Source organism: Pholis gunnellus, assembly GCF_910591455.1.
Source record: "Pholis gunnellus genome assembly, chromosome: 20".
In the NCBI taxonomy this organism is placed as follows: domain Eukaryota; kingdom Metazoa; phylum Chordata; class Actinopteri; order Perciformes; family Pholidae; genus Pholis; species Pholis gunnellus.
In genome coordinates, this window is record NC_136547.1 from 11822310 (window position 1) to 11836474 (window position 14165).

Below are 14165 nucleotides of genomic sequence, written 5' to 3' on the forward strand. Positions count from 1 at the left end.
TCATTCAAGCTTTTGTGTGTTTATTCATCATGAAGTGATTCAACTAATGACAATAATATCCTGAGGAAAATCAGATCATGGAACAATTAGCATAAAACATTGAAAAATATGGATAAATATAAAGCACAACAATTGCAAATAATCTTAATTTAGGTGTAAATTGTGTCCCTGATTTTGTATTTATTCAGAATCATATTAATAAGCTAATTCTAGCATCTTTAATCACTTTAACTTGGTTTATGGTGGAAAACAGACAGCAAAAAAAACTAAAATCAGGTGAAATGATCAAGGACCGATCTTGTCTTTCAGCTAACAGCCAAAATGCTTCTTTAGTTAGTTTTTACAAAGAAGTTGTCTGAATAAAAGTGAGACCGGTTTGACATTGTTTCCCTGTAAATCCAACGGTGCATGTTTCTCAGAAAAGTCCTGCTTTTTTCTTCATGTCACTCTGCCTCCACTTTGGCAGGCGCTTGAAGTCTGAGCGAGTCGTTCCAAGCAGGTTCTCAAAAGCAACATCAGAGAGGTAATCCTTAAATCAGAGCACAGAGGACAGGAAACAGTTAGACTGACCTCTACTGTACAAAACAAATAGTAACATTAGATTGTATTTGGCAGATACTCAATATTAAAACTCTAATCAGGATACATAGGAAAAAAACGCGATCAGGACATCTCTGATTTCAACTGAGCTGTGACTTTCCAACAAGACGGCACGTCCACAAAGCCACGTCTGCAGCATTCACACCTAGCGAATGACTTCCACGCTTTTGCAACATCCATAATTCTTTACCCACCTCTCTCTGACTGGGGTCCACTCCCTGTGGCAGCTCACTGGGTGACTTGTTGACGATGAGCTCTGGGTCCAGATACATCCCAGAGCCTCCAGCAGAGGGGGACACAGTGCCACCACCTGGGGATGATGGACTGAAGCCAGGGGAGGGAGAGGTGGGAGTAGAGGGTCTGGGGGACAGATCACCTCCGTGGAACCGGTAGACTGGAGGGGAGCTTGTGGGGCCTCCTGGAGCCCTGTAACCACCTCCACTAACCCCAACAGGACTCTTATTGAGCTTTGAGTTGTTCAGATCCTGCAGACGTAGGACATGGGTGTGTGAAATCATATTTCTGGTCTAGTAACAGTATTATTTAACACATTAGATACATTAGTCGTTATTACATTTGTGATATTAGTATATTTAGTCAATTAATGAAAGGATTAGTGTCAATCAATCACTTACAACAGTGATCTGTGAGAGAGATGCTGGATCACTCAGCTTTTTTTTCATCTCCTCATAAGAGTTGCCTCCCTGTGGACAAGATCAATGAGCCAGGATTGAAAATGCGTAAGCATGCAGGGTCGTCTTCATCGTCAAACAATCCATGAAATCATCCACATGTGACTGCATCTTCTTTCTCATTTCTAAAATGATTCACATGTTTGTGTCTCTTGCCAATCATCCGCGCTGATGTAATGGAAATGCACATTCATAATACCATTACAAATGATTGAATCATGCCGCATTATTGTATCAAGAGCACTCTCGTGCCTCTCACTGAGATCAAAGAGCCCACAACGAACTCACGCTCCACTTATGAGGATCCCAGGCATTGAACCAGCCGGTGAAGGTGGGCGGTTCATATCCCTGTTTGACAAAGACGACGGGTGTGTCGGGGTCGCGGCCTGCAGGGTGAGTCCTCAGGTACTCCTGCGCGCTGTTCCACGCCTCCTTGGTCTCATACTGGTTGGCTGAGTTCCCAACCCACAAGAAAATCTGAGTTGTTTTGGAGAAAGAAGAAAAATAAAGATAAATCCCTTCTAGAGTACCGTGAACTAAGTGTTTTTAGCCTTTCCATAATGTTGTCAGACACTTAAAATAACAATCTGAGCCTGTCAGTAGCAAAAACAAAGACATTGGCGGTGAGAAATTGCACAATATGATTAAATTGCAATCTGTCTCCAGCCTTCACCCCCAATACTGAAGCAATTTCAAAAACTGTTGTACCATATTAGTCACTTGGACACAAAAACATGGGTCAAGTATGCTTCCCAACATTAGAGGAAAATATTGTACCTATTACTCCACAGATTATATTGCTTATTATTTGTCATTGAAAATATATAGTAGGATCGTGTAGGTACAGAGATGTCACGGTTCGGTTCAGGAGTCACGGTTTCAAAGACGTTGCTTGGGATTGAGGGAGCACACTGGCAACTTTGTTTTACTATTTTTAACTGTTCAATCAAACTCTGGGCTTCACCCCAAACCTGTTTATGGATAAATAAATAATGTTATTCTGCTTTTTGGGGCATGTTGACAGTGAAATATGGGGGGGGGGGGGGCCTTTGACATGAACCAAAAGTCCTGCAGCTGGATCGAAACCAGAGACAATTACAGGGCTCTGACTGGAACTACTCAGCTACCAAGCCACTCTACAACTGGCTTTATTATTTTTTCTAGACATTTTTAAAGAAGTATGTTTATATTTGGACTGATCGAGCGCCCCTGTGCCGGGGGCAAAGCAGTCTCAGGGTCTGTCTTCATTTACGTGGCATGGATGAGCGTTTAAAGCTGGTCTATTCTCAGCTTTCCAGTGAAAACACGTTCTCTGTCTCCGTCTTGTGGATGAATATTGGTGCTGCACCCATGATAAAGGAATGAGCCGCTCCAATGGACCAATGGATTATGGGTTTCTTTAGATGGGAACATATATAAAAGGTCTCATTGATTTACTTTTTTTAAACTAAGCCAACAACAGCTGTATTTAGATTGAATCAAAACCTACAGTGATATGTAAATGTAATCAAATTCATTTTACAGTTACTTGGAACCCTTCAAATGGTACAGATGGTACCTAAATGTACCCAAATGGCCAATTTGGAGATTCTGCCTTCCCATGCCCCCTCCAAAACATCTCCAACTTTGCTCCGCTTCACTTTAATAGCATCAGTCTGTGCACAGGCAACGTCCAGATGTTGTGTTACGGTTTGATTTGCGACGCACCTGCATCATTCCAAAGAGATATTCACTCTAAAAGTGTACAGTTATGTTAAGCCAAAATGAAATCGCTCATTTATGCCGCGTTTGATCTTCATTTACTCTGACCCAGTGACATTTAAACACACTCCTGCTTTATTAATGTTAAATGTCATATCATAAAATATGATAACGTGCTCTGTAGGGTGCCCCCCCCCCCCCCCCCCCCAGTGGATAAAACAGGATTCGCCTCCCACCTCCTCCCAGGTGTCCAGCAGCATGACATCGTCTTCGTCCAGGTCAGTCTGAGCGTAGTCGTCCACCTCGGTCATCCTGAAATTACCGATCTGATTGGAGCATTCAAACAGCCGGGGACTGTGAGGAGGCTCCTCCCTCTGCAGTCTGAAACAACACAGAGCTCCCACCGTCATTACAACTGTGTAATCTGTTATGTGTGTGTGTGTGTGTGTGCGCGTGTGTGTGTGTGTGCGTGTGTGTGCAGACTATATTTTAGATGACATTGGGCATATTCCACTGACCTTGATATAAAAATAATCCATGGAGATTTGAGTGTAAGCTTATTAATGTTTCCAAATATGATTATAGACCTTTTTGGACGGGTTTTGGGGTCCTTGTTTCTATGCTGTTGTAATTGTTATTTTTGCCCTTTATAGTATAGAGTAAAAATAAAATATATAGAGAACAACAAGGCCTGGTTGAATGCTGATAGCCGTTAATATGTGGCTGCTGAACTGTCGTTCAACAAGAAAACAAGCTAATTTCTCTGGCGATTGCTATAATATCACAAAAAAAAGAGCCGGATTCAAAGGTGTGATGTTGCTGCTGTCTGTGCTTACCTCTTGTCACAAGCATAGGGAGCCTTTCCTCCCAGAGCTACCCAGAATTCAGCTGGCTCCTGGCCCTCCATCACCACCTGCTTGTCCTGCTTGGACAGCACATCAGACATCGCTCTCCCCATCACCCTCTCATCCCCGCTGCAGCCCTGGAGACGCACAGAAGCAGACATCAAACAAACAGGGATTTGTGTGAAAATGCAAACGCGCGGACACAAATTCACATTTCTATTTGAGGCTTTGTCAGCTTGTTACAGTGCTCCAGAACAAAGCACGTACCTTTCCGTACCACAGGTAGCACATGTGGTCGGTCTTGAGCAGGAAGACATCGTTGGTGTTGAGAGACGAGGCCCTCGCCAGCACCTCAGTGGCCTTGGTGTTCAGCTCGTTAGTCCCTCTAACCTGGAAGAGCCTGGCACCTCCGTCAGGGTTGACCACACCGGGTCGGCCCGTACCTCCCTAAAGACACACACACACACACACACATATATAATATGCATGCAGGGATGTAGAGTGGGATTCATGTCTTTATGATATTTTTAGCACATTGAGAGCTAAAACATTACATATTGTATTGCAGTAATAATTCCTCCAGCCTTCGACTACATTTACAAAAACAAGATGAAGGCCTTTTTTGCATTTGGGCGTTACAACAAGCTAAAAAAAAAAAGACAATCTTCAGTGAGAGAAAATGTACCTCAAAGATGACGAGTTTGCCTTTGAAAATAGCAAGGAAATGGCGAGGCTCCTTTCCCATGACCACCCTGACCTGGACCGGGGCTCCATTGTACTTGTTATCAATATTGACAGCCTGGTAGGCGCAAGCTGTGATCTCATCTTTGGTGGCATGACGGCCCTGGTGAAAGAAACTCAAGTTAACAAAGAGTAGCTGTTCTTTTTTTTCATTTATCAGTGCCAGAAAGAGAGATATTAGGAAAATATTCCTACTGTGATGTCACTGACCTGCCACATGTAGAGTATGTAATGCCTCTGGTTTGATATTTGATACGTGTACAGCACCAAGTAGCAGTCTCCTCCATAAAACTGTCCATAAGTATTTGGATTTACTTCGGCCACCTCCAAGTTCTCAATGCGCCACACCTGACCCGTACGTGAACATTAACAAAAATGTAAAATATGAATATGAATATAATAATAATGATAATTTTGATACAGATTTTAAATCCATCTACCATTTTGTGTTTTTTGTTGTATTTTGGCATTAGACATTGGTTTCCTCACCTTAACATCTCCAGAGGCGTCATCCACCATTCGCTGCTGTGCTGCCAGTTCAGGACGTGCGTGGAGCTCCATCACATCAAACTTCACTTGGTCGACCTTTGCTGTATGGACCCAAAATGTTCAGTATTACGCAAGTTAATAAGACTGCTGAAAAAAATACCTACGATATGCGATTTTATTGTGAAAAGAAGCAGGTTATGAATTATGTTACCTATCTTTCCCTTGCTGTAGGTGGTACCAAGACCCTGAGTTTGCCCTTTATCTGTCCAGGATTTGAACAAGTGCTTGAACATTGCTGACTCTCCTCCCTCAGACATCACCTTCACACTGGTGCTGGATGGGTAGTTCTTGGCTTTGATGTAGCCCTGGTAGAAAAGTTGACAAATTAGTACTGTTTAACTTGGTGATCCTGGCAAAAAAAGAACCATCATATTAAATAATTACATAGTTTGATACATAGAAATCTTTGATGTAAACTCACCACTGCCCTGTTGAGAGCTTCTTGCCGCTCCTCCTTGGAGGCCTGCTTGCCTTTCCACACCATCACACTCGAGCCTCTCTGGTCCACGATGTAACAGTCCTGACAGTGAGAGAAAAAGAGACAATGAGCATACTCTATATAACAGTCTCTGAGGAACATGTCCAAAGGATGAAAGAGAATTACAGAGGAGTGCAGCAGATCTTGGGTTAGGGGCTGCGTGGCCACTTCTTGAACCACGAGATTCCCGCTATTTTCAAAAACACTGAGGAGAGAGGAAGAACAGCGTATGATTGTATTCAACATTCCCAACACGTTGCAGCAATGATCCAACAGATCAAGAGGTCCTTACTGGTAGAGTCTGACGCTGGTGTTCTGCACCTGGTCGGGTTTGTCATCAGGAATGGCCTCCTTCAGCTGTCCAGTTCTTTGTCCGAGCACCGCCATCATGACTTTCATGAGCTCTGGGGAGTCCTGCTCATCTCCTCCCTCCACCAGACCAATCTGAGCTCGACCTCCTCGCTCCCTGTCCCGGATGTCCTGAGCCAACAAGACTGCCTGCAAACAAAGACAGATTACAGCCTCTTTTTTTTGTTGCATACAACAAAAAGCATTAATGGTTACAGACTGGTTCAACTTCCACAGAACAATTGGTTTATGTCATTAGGACATCGAAAAGATACAAATAGCAGGTTTATTGCTATGACTGAGAAATAAATGTAAAATTAAGATTTTAGGCTAAATATCAGATTATGATTGTCTCTGTCATAACTCTTTTTGCATAACTGCTTTCCCCTTTGCGGTTATGCTTTGCCACTAATTGACAATTATTGCATTAATATATAGAGATTCATAACAACTGTATCTATACCTGCAAGAGCAGTTCATTTGTATTTGCTGTCCCTACTTTTCAATGACTGTAATGTGGACAATTTCTTTTGTTTTTATTTTCCCAGATTTTATTTGGAAGTAATTTGGTTAGAACCAACATTTACAAAAATAAGGAAAAATCTCATCCAATTTAACAACAACTATATTAGAATATTATGTTTTTTATGTTAATATTGTGGAAAAGTCATTTTTAAAAGTGTTTTGTATTTCCTCATGTAGCTCTTTTGTAGTGGTGTAGCAACAACGTTTTGTAACCAATCAGAGTGTAGGATTACCTTGAGCTTCTCTCTCCTGTTGCTCTGGGGTCCGTTCCACTGCACGATGGCTTTCCCCATGTCCAGCAGGAATATATCTCCGTTGTTAAAGCTGTTCCACGACACCTCCACCTGCACACACACACACACACACACACACACACACACACACACACACACACACACACACACACACACACACACACACACACACACACACACACACACACACACACAAACTTTATCATGATGGAGAGTTATTAACCTTTATTCAAATGCTGTCATAAAACCAATAAAAAGAAAACAAATGTTAGTCAAATATTAATTAAATACCACACAGGCATGGCACTCAACAGCCAATTAACACCTACTTTGACAGCTATGGCAACAAGCACGCCATAATTTGTTTACGAGGGAGTGCCGACACCCCTTGTAGGCTGTGTGAGACCTGCGATAGCTCCAGTGGGAGGTACAGGGCAGGCAGCATTAAGCCCTTTATATTCTACTCTGCATACCTCTGTCGCTGTGACATGCTTCCTCCCTTTGACGTGCAGCAGTCGCAGGATGTTGTAGACGTTTGTGTCAACATGGTGAAAACCTGAGGCCACTCCACCCTTCTTGTAGCTGTGGAGAGATCAGCGCACGTTAGCAAAGTTCAGGTGTAATAAAACAACTACGAAGAGCACACATGAAGCAGGATGATTGCAAAAGCACTTGGCTGAATTTATTGTTTTGGTAATTTTGCAATTTAACCTCAGTATGAAGCAAAAACACGACGAAAAGTCAGCGGTTAATGAGCGTTTTCTTTGCTAAGCTGCCTCAACAAAACAGGTGCAATTTGGTGTCATAATGATTTCATGCAGAGGGATTACTGTTCATGTCTCAGGAAGATTACAGCATAAGTGTGCGTGACTATTTGGTCACCACCCCGTAGTTCACACACCAGATTTATTTCCTTTGACTCACATGAGGCCATTTTTGAAGTAGCTCCTGAACCGTGGAGACTCATTACCCTGCACCTCCCTGTGCTGGACCGGACTCCCACCCAGGTGCTCGTCCAGCTGGGTGACGTAGATGGCTGCTGCACCTTGCTCATCCTGAGAAGAGGAGTTTCCTATCCAGTAGTGGACGTCAGCCGACTGGCCTGAGCCCTTGCTCTGATTTATCTGGTGAAAGATACAGATGATAGAAGACCAACACTTGTAAACACACTATCAAGGCATGTTTAAGTCACATGCCTTCATTAGTGTTGAGCCTCTTGAGAAATCAACCAGTTTTGTACTTACATAGAGAACAATGTAACAGTCCCCCTCAAAGAAGTTACCAAAGCCTTGAGCTGGAACAGGGGCCATCTGCATGTTCTGAATGAGAAAAAAACAAACATGTTAGATGTTATGAAAAATAAGACCCGCTTGACCAGTAACGTCCACACACACACACACACACACACACACACACACACACACACACACACACACAGTAATATGATATTTGTTCAAAGGGCTGACTTACATTGATGGTCCATATCTGCAGGCCTGGCTTTTGGCTGACATTTCTAAATGTGTCTTGATTGTCATCACTCATCATTCTGCTAAACTGAAACAAAGACACATGTAAGGTTCATCCATATGCTGTGTAAAGAAATATAATGATTTAAGACACATTTAATGTAGGTGAGATATGTATAAGCAAACATTACACAGAAACTTTAGACATCGTAGTGACGCTGAAGCATAATATATTCAGATTTATGGTCAATGGTGGAATGTAACTCTACTGTACTTAAGAGCAGTTTTAAGGTACTTTGTATTTTACTTGAGTATCCGTTTTGAGCTACTTTAAACTTCTACCTCACGACTTTTCACATCAATATTTAACTTTTACCGCACCACAAATATTGCTGATCTTATATAATGAAACCATTAAACACCATATAAATTAGTTACAATTAGTTACACCTCAACCAACTATAACATTCAATGATATAATACATAACAAGAACGTCCACAAGGGCCCAATAAGTAGCCTACTTCTTAAGTAGATCTTTCTACTAATATTTCTAGATTTTTACTTAAGTAATAGTTTGAATGCAGGACTTTTACTTTTAAACAACAATGGCATAGTATAACTTTTTAAGTTGATAGGGCGTTTCCACATCCAGCAGATACGGAGCAACAGTTTCATTCATGAGGAGTTGTGTTTCTGGGAACTTGTAAGTCCGTTACGTTCTCTCTTTTTAGCTCTGGTTTTGTTCTCCACCAACTCCTGCAGGAAATATTTGGATGATTAGCTGCTAAATGCTCCACGATGTTCATTCATATAACTTCGTCTGCCATTTAGTTCTCAGCAGGTAGCGAACAGTTGGTCTTTAGCATTTGTGCTACAGAAAAATGTGTCCTTACATAAGGGTGAATCAAAACAATGACATGTGAAAGGCTCAGCTTCGGGGAAACTACTTTGAGAGCATGTTAACGCTTCTGCACCACCACTGCTTGTAGTCTAACTGTATTAATTGTAACTCCTCTAAGGGACTTCGATAGAAAAAAAAAAACGACATTTTTGAAGCCTCCTACTCCTCATTGCTCAGTTCCCTATCTTTTCACTGGAAACAGATGTCTCTAAAGTGACAAGTGAGCCATTTCAAAAGATTGGATCTGTGACAGCGAAACACCTCTTTAATGAGTGTCAGCTTGGCACCGTAGCAACGTACAAGTTCTGCAATCAGCGGCGCTTAAACGCCTCTTGACTCAGATATCAGAAACAACAGCACTGATACGCAAACACACCAGCTGAGCCGAGAAAATATACAGGCTTAGTGGTGACACGTGGAAACAGGCTCGGTGGGGATGCTACGCTCCCGGCAACATATCATGAATGCAAATATACAGGATCCATGAATGTATGATGTGATTGGGAAATAGCCGGGGGAGCTGTGTTTGCAGTTATTCTCCAGGGAAATATATCAGCTATAATTTATTGGCTCACACAGACATTAATCTTTGCTCCAGGTGAAGAAATGAAATGCCTGGCTGGGCAGTGATTGATGGTGGTGGAAGGTGAGGCAGATCAGGTCGGCTGTACAATACCAGGATGTTAACCACACCCTTTATTAATACTATCAAGGCTCAGGTTTTTCAAATAATCAGATACAAAGAGGTGACACACAGAGCAAACAGAAAAAGGGTTGAGATTTTAATAACATAAAAAGAGGACAGAGAGTGTGTATGATTTTGCAATACCACACATACAATATAATACATAAAGAGCGGCGGCTCTATAAGCAGCTTTACAGCAAGATTATGTGTCTACAGGTGCCAAAAGTAACAATTAGGTGATAGCTAATAGTTGATGCTTAATCATCGTGTAACCGTCATTGTGGCCACGTTTGCCAACATTAGCTACAACATTAGCTGTACCAGATTGACTTCAGAGTGTACTAAATTTAGGGTGCTTTTTTATTGCATTTTTTTTGTCATTTCTTCATTCAAAAGTTAAATAATCTCACCTTAAAGCCAAATTGTAACGTGTGCTTAAAGCTACCGAACTCTTTGCTTTGAGGACACTTTTAATTACTCTCATGCCGAGTTCACGCTACACGACTTAAGCGCTATAGGTGTGAACCTTCGTGCAAGACCCGGGATGAGGGAAAATCCGGGGAGGGGTCGCCTCACCTATAGCCTACCTGTGTGAGCTATGTGTAACACATAACACAGTGACTGATATAGGGGAAACGGAAAAGACTTGTGGAAACAGGCTTATTTGTGAACATGTGTGCCAACGACAACATCAGCAATCATGACTGCTTCATGACGGTGTGGTAACGTAGTTTGGACATCTCGTGGGGGCGTCCTCCCGGTGAAAGATCTTGTAGTGTGACGTCAATGGCCCCTTCCACACTTCCTACCCTCTACGTCTGGCACCATTTTTTCAGACCACACCTATTGTCAATCTTTGCCTTCATTTTGATCACAACTCGATTGCATCTTTCACAATTGGGACGATATCGCGCTGACAAAATATGTCCAGAAACAGAAATAAACACCTGACAAAACCGCCTCCGTGGCAGTTCTCACTACAGCAGGTGTCCCCAGGACCACAGTGTGCCACGATGACACACATACAGACTTACAATGCGAAAAACAAAAATAGCCACTCGCTGTTGCGGCTGGTAAATATTAATTCAGGATAAAAGCAATTACCTCACTAACGATTGTAAAATGTTGCGCTTAAAATTATGCCAAAAGACCAGGGAGGATTTCTTTCTGGTGCTAAGAAACGTTCATCATCATGTTCCAGATCCAAACATCTATTGACCATTTCCTTTTTTCAACTGGCCAAAGGAGTGGCCACACCCATGCCTAGTCCACATTACAAACTCTTACTAAAATAACAGTTTCCCTCAGTGTGCATGTAATATTGATGATTAAGTTTTGATGAAATAACCCTTTTATTATTTAGTTTATTATCTCACTTTCACTATAAAATATCACTACAAGGCTAGAAATCTTAATTGATTTTTAGTTGGTTGACTAAATGACGTAACTAAATGGCGCTGTTGGTTGTTCAAGATTTTGGCTGTAGTGGCAACTCCCTGTTGTTAATGAAAGACAAACATTGTGCTCTGCAATCTGATCTGCCTAAAAATATATGACAAACAAATAATTTCTGAAAAGATCAATTACACCCCAGCGTTGGTTCCATTACTGTGACAGGAAAGACTGGTTCCACCTCAATCAATGTGCAGTGTGTCCATTGGCTTCAGCTTCACAATGAGCTTTGTCAGTGCTCTAAATACATGCAAATGTGTTCACCTCCAATTTATATAACATGCTGTAGGTTTCAAAACACAGCATTGGGTCTGTTTTAAAGATATTGATTCAACAAATATGGTAATGAAGATGTCACCCTCCCCAAACTGCAGTGATTCAGATAAAGGAAATAGATAGGATGGAGGAGAGACATTGAAAACAACTGAAAACAGTCTAGAGAAAGCTCTCGCCAAAACAAAAATAATGGAACTTACCTTGTGTTGTGTCTGGCGAAGTGAAGGCCTTGCTGTCGCCTACAAGTTGTGGAGTTTGATCAGTGAAATTAGGTCTTAATGCAATATAAGTACTGCTGGCTATCCCTCCTATGTACAAGCTGGAGTGTGTGTGGCAGAGAGGGCTTGGTTTATTTGTCTCCACGCCCAGGTCTGAACACACCTGCAATTTCCTGCCTCAATATTTACACTACAACAACAACCGTGATACACCCCTCCTTACATTGTTCCCCAGCCCTTTCTGAAATAAAGGTGTTTTAAAAAGGAGGTTGTGGCTTGTTGTGAGGATTAACGAGGAGAGCCAGACTTGCAGAATGCATCACAGAGTCAAGACACTTCATCTACAATACCTGGATTGAGATGGACTCAAGCCTCACTCGAGGTCCTGATTATGCTGCCAGCAAGAGTCGTGTTTGTGTTGGGCTGAGCCCTCAGCAGCGCAGTGAGCATTACAGGGGCCACTTGACACCAATTATTCATTCAACAACTGTTACAACTAGCAGATGGGGGAATTGGACTCAAGGAGCTCCGAGGGGTATTGGAAAGGAATCAGAGGCTTTCTGTGGCCAAGTCTCTCGTTCTGTGCCCACTCACACAGACACTCGAGGAGGAACGCTTGACATTATTGAAGGTTTGCAGCGCTGGGCTTTGATCCCCCACCAGAGCAGGCATTGGCAGCGTGTGCTAACATTTGTTTGCTAAATGTGGAGAAGTCTTAACATGCTGTATCCAAAGTGATTTTCACACTTTGTTTTGAAGTATCAGACAAGAAGAGTCCTTGCGGTGCGTGGATGTTAATCCATAGTAAAACACTGCATTGTGTGTAAAGAAACAGTGTAAAGACATTGTGGGTGAGTTGCTTTTACAGCTAAGGATACCCTTGAAACTGATCCCTTTGAACACTAAGCATCAAATCCTGCTTCTGCTTTTCCCCCCACAAACATTTTCAAACTGTGTGAACGATCGGTAAACTTCTTCTGTTGCACGTTGCAGTGAGTGCATGAATCATGCTCCCTGCTGATGTTTTCTGTTCAGGGATACATCTATTACACTTGTCTTTGTCTTATTTAGTCCACGCAATCCCTGCCAGGGAATCTGAAAACAGATTTCTTACGCAACTACCCTGGTTTTCTTGTTAACCAACAGCTTCAAGTCAACATGCAGGCTGAATGTTTTTCTTACCTTCGACCACGGCTTTTCATGTTTAGATTCAACCCTGGACTCCATTATGAAAATATGATCATTTCCACAACGTGGTGAACTTCAGTCCCCACATATTTGAGGGACGAATGGAAAATTAAGAGTAAAAAAAAAACCTCCACAAGAGTTCTTCAGGCTTGAACAATGAGCTCTGTAATGCCTAATCCACTGCTGCAGTTAAAGAGGCTGCTACGTAAGCGGAAGCTAAAGGTTCACATCAAGATATCACATGAAGCTTAGCTCCTCTTGGTTGCACATTAACCAATGTTTCTATCCATATTAATGCACCTGCAGATCAGACAATGGAGCTTCGGCCCTTTGTCGAAGAAGTCAGTAGTGTCCTCTTGTGCTCAGTTAATGTTTAAAATGGCCTTGAATGCAACGTACATGATAAAGCACATTATACTATAATAATATAATATATTATATAATACATTATAACTAATATATTAATTACATTATCAAACTTTAGGCACTTTAAGGACTTCTCATCCATGGTGGTTTAAAACAGACAAAATTAAATGAAAACTGAGCGAACTCCATCTGCTGACAAAGATCATGTGATAGGATCCAAAGCTCCAGCCCAGCTACTAATTGAACCTCATGAGTGAAATTGTTTTGTAAACTGCCGTTTCCGAGGTTAAGAAGGAACTTTGAACCTCAAACTTGTGACAATTTCAAAATAAAATACCTGTTTGGATGTAAAATGCAACCTAAAATATAAAAACATTAGCCATGCATCTGATTTTCTAGCCACTAGGGGGCAGCAGAAACAAGCTGTGAACACAACGTTGACATATCATCTCCTCTTAAATTGATTGATTGTTAGCGAACAGATTTCGTTTTCCACTGCAGATAGTAACCCCTAAATGTAGGCAGGATTCTTAGCAGTCTTCCTTTCATCAGCAACCAAACAGAGCAACATCTGTACTTCATCAATTGACCCTGGTGTGGTTTTGAGGGCTGCCATTTTTTAAAATCTGGGTTGGCTGAAGAAATAAATAGCTGTGCAGGATGTCCCATGTTGGGCTAGTGACAGTTCCCTCTAACCATCCGTGGTCAGCAATTTTTTAACTCCGGCTCCTAGTATAGACTTAGAACCTCGACTGAGGTAATACCAAACTATAGAATTACATCATTGTTGTTTGCCTCTGCCGAGCAGTCATGTTGCAGTTTCCAAGAGCGGAGGCATAAAAAAAGTACCAGTCATATACTCTCCACAGATATTGGCTA

At 41.9% G+C, this 14165-nt stretch overlaps 1 protein-coding gene across 2 annotated transcripts; it reads right to left on the minus strand.

Annotated features, from left to right (window-relative positions):
- Positions 1 to 3: 3 nt before the first annotated feature.
- On the minus strand, positions 4 to 13041 carry vill (villin-like). Of its 2 annotated transcripts, XM_079181290.1 has the most exons (21): positions 12915 to 13040; positions 11715 to 11753; positions 8204 to 8287; positions 7978 to 8052; positions 7658 to 7857; positions 7207 to 7315; positions 6713 to 6823; positions 5899 to 6104; positions 5733 to 5811; positions 5550 to 5648; positions 5280 to 5433; positions 5069 to 5169; positions 4790 to 4927; positions 4524 to 4682; positions 4106 to 4285; positions 3830 to 3975; positions 3230 to 3374; positions 1581 to 1769; positions 1236 to 1304; positions 795 to 1085; positions 4 to 529 (listed from the first exon to the last, which is right to left on the minus strand). In XM_079181290.1, the coding sequence occupies exons 1-21, from the start codon at positions 12957 to 12959 to the stop codon at positions 416 to 418; spliced, it is 2733 nt and encodes a 910-aa protein (XP_079037416.1). In that variant the 5' UTR covers positions 12960 to 13040; the 3' UTR covers positions 4 to 415. The 2 variants fall into 2 exon arrangements, with proteins under 2 accessions (XP_079037416.1, XP_079037417.1); XM_079181291.1 differs by lacking the exon at positions 1236 to 1304 and having other exon boundaries at positions 12915 to 13041.
- Positions 13042 to 14165: the final 1124 nt, after the last annotated feature.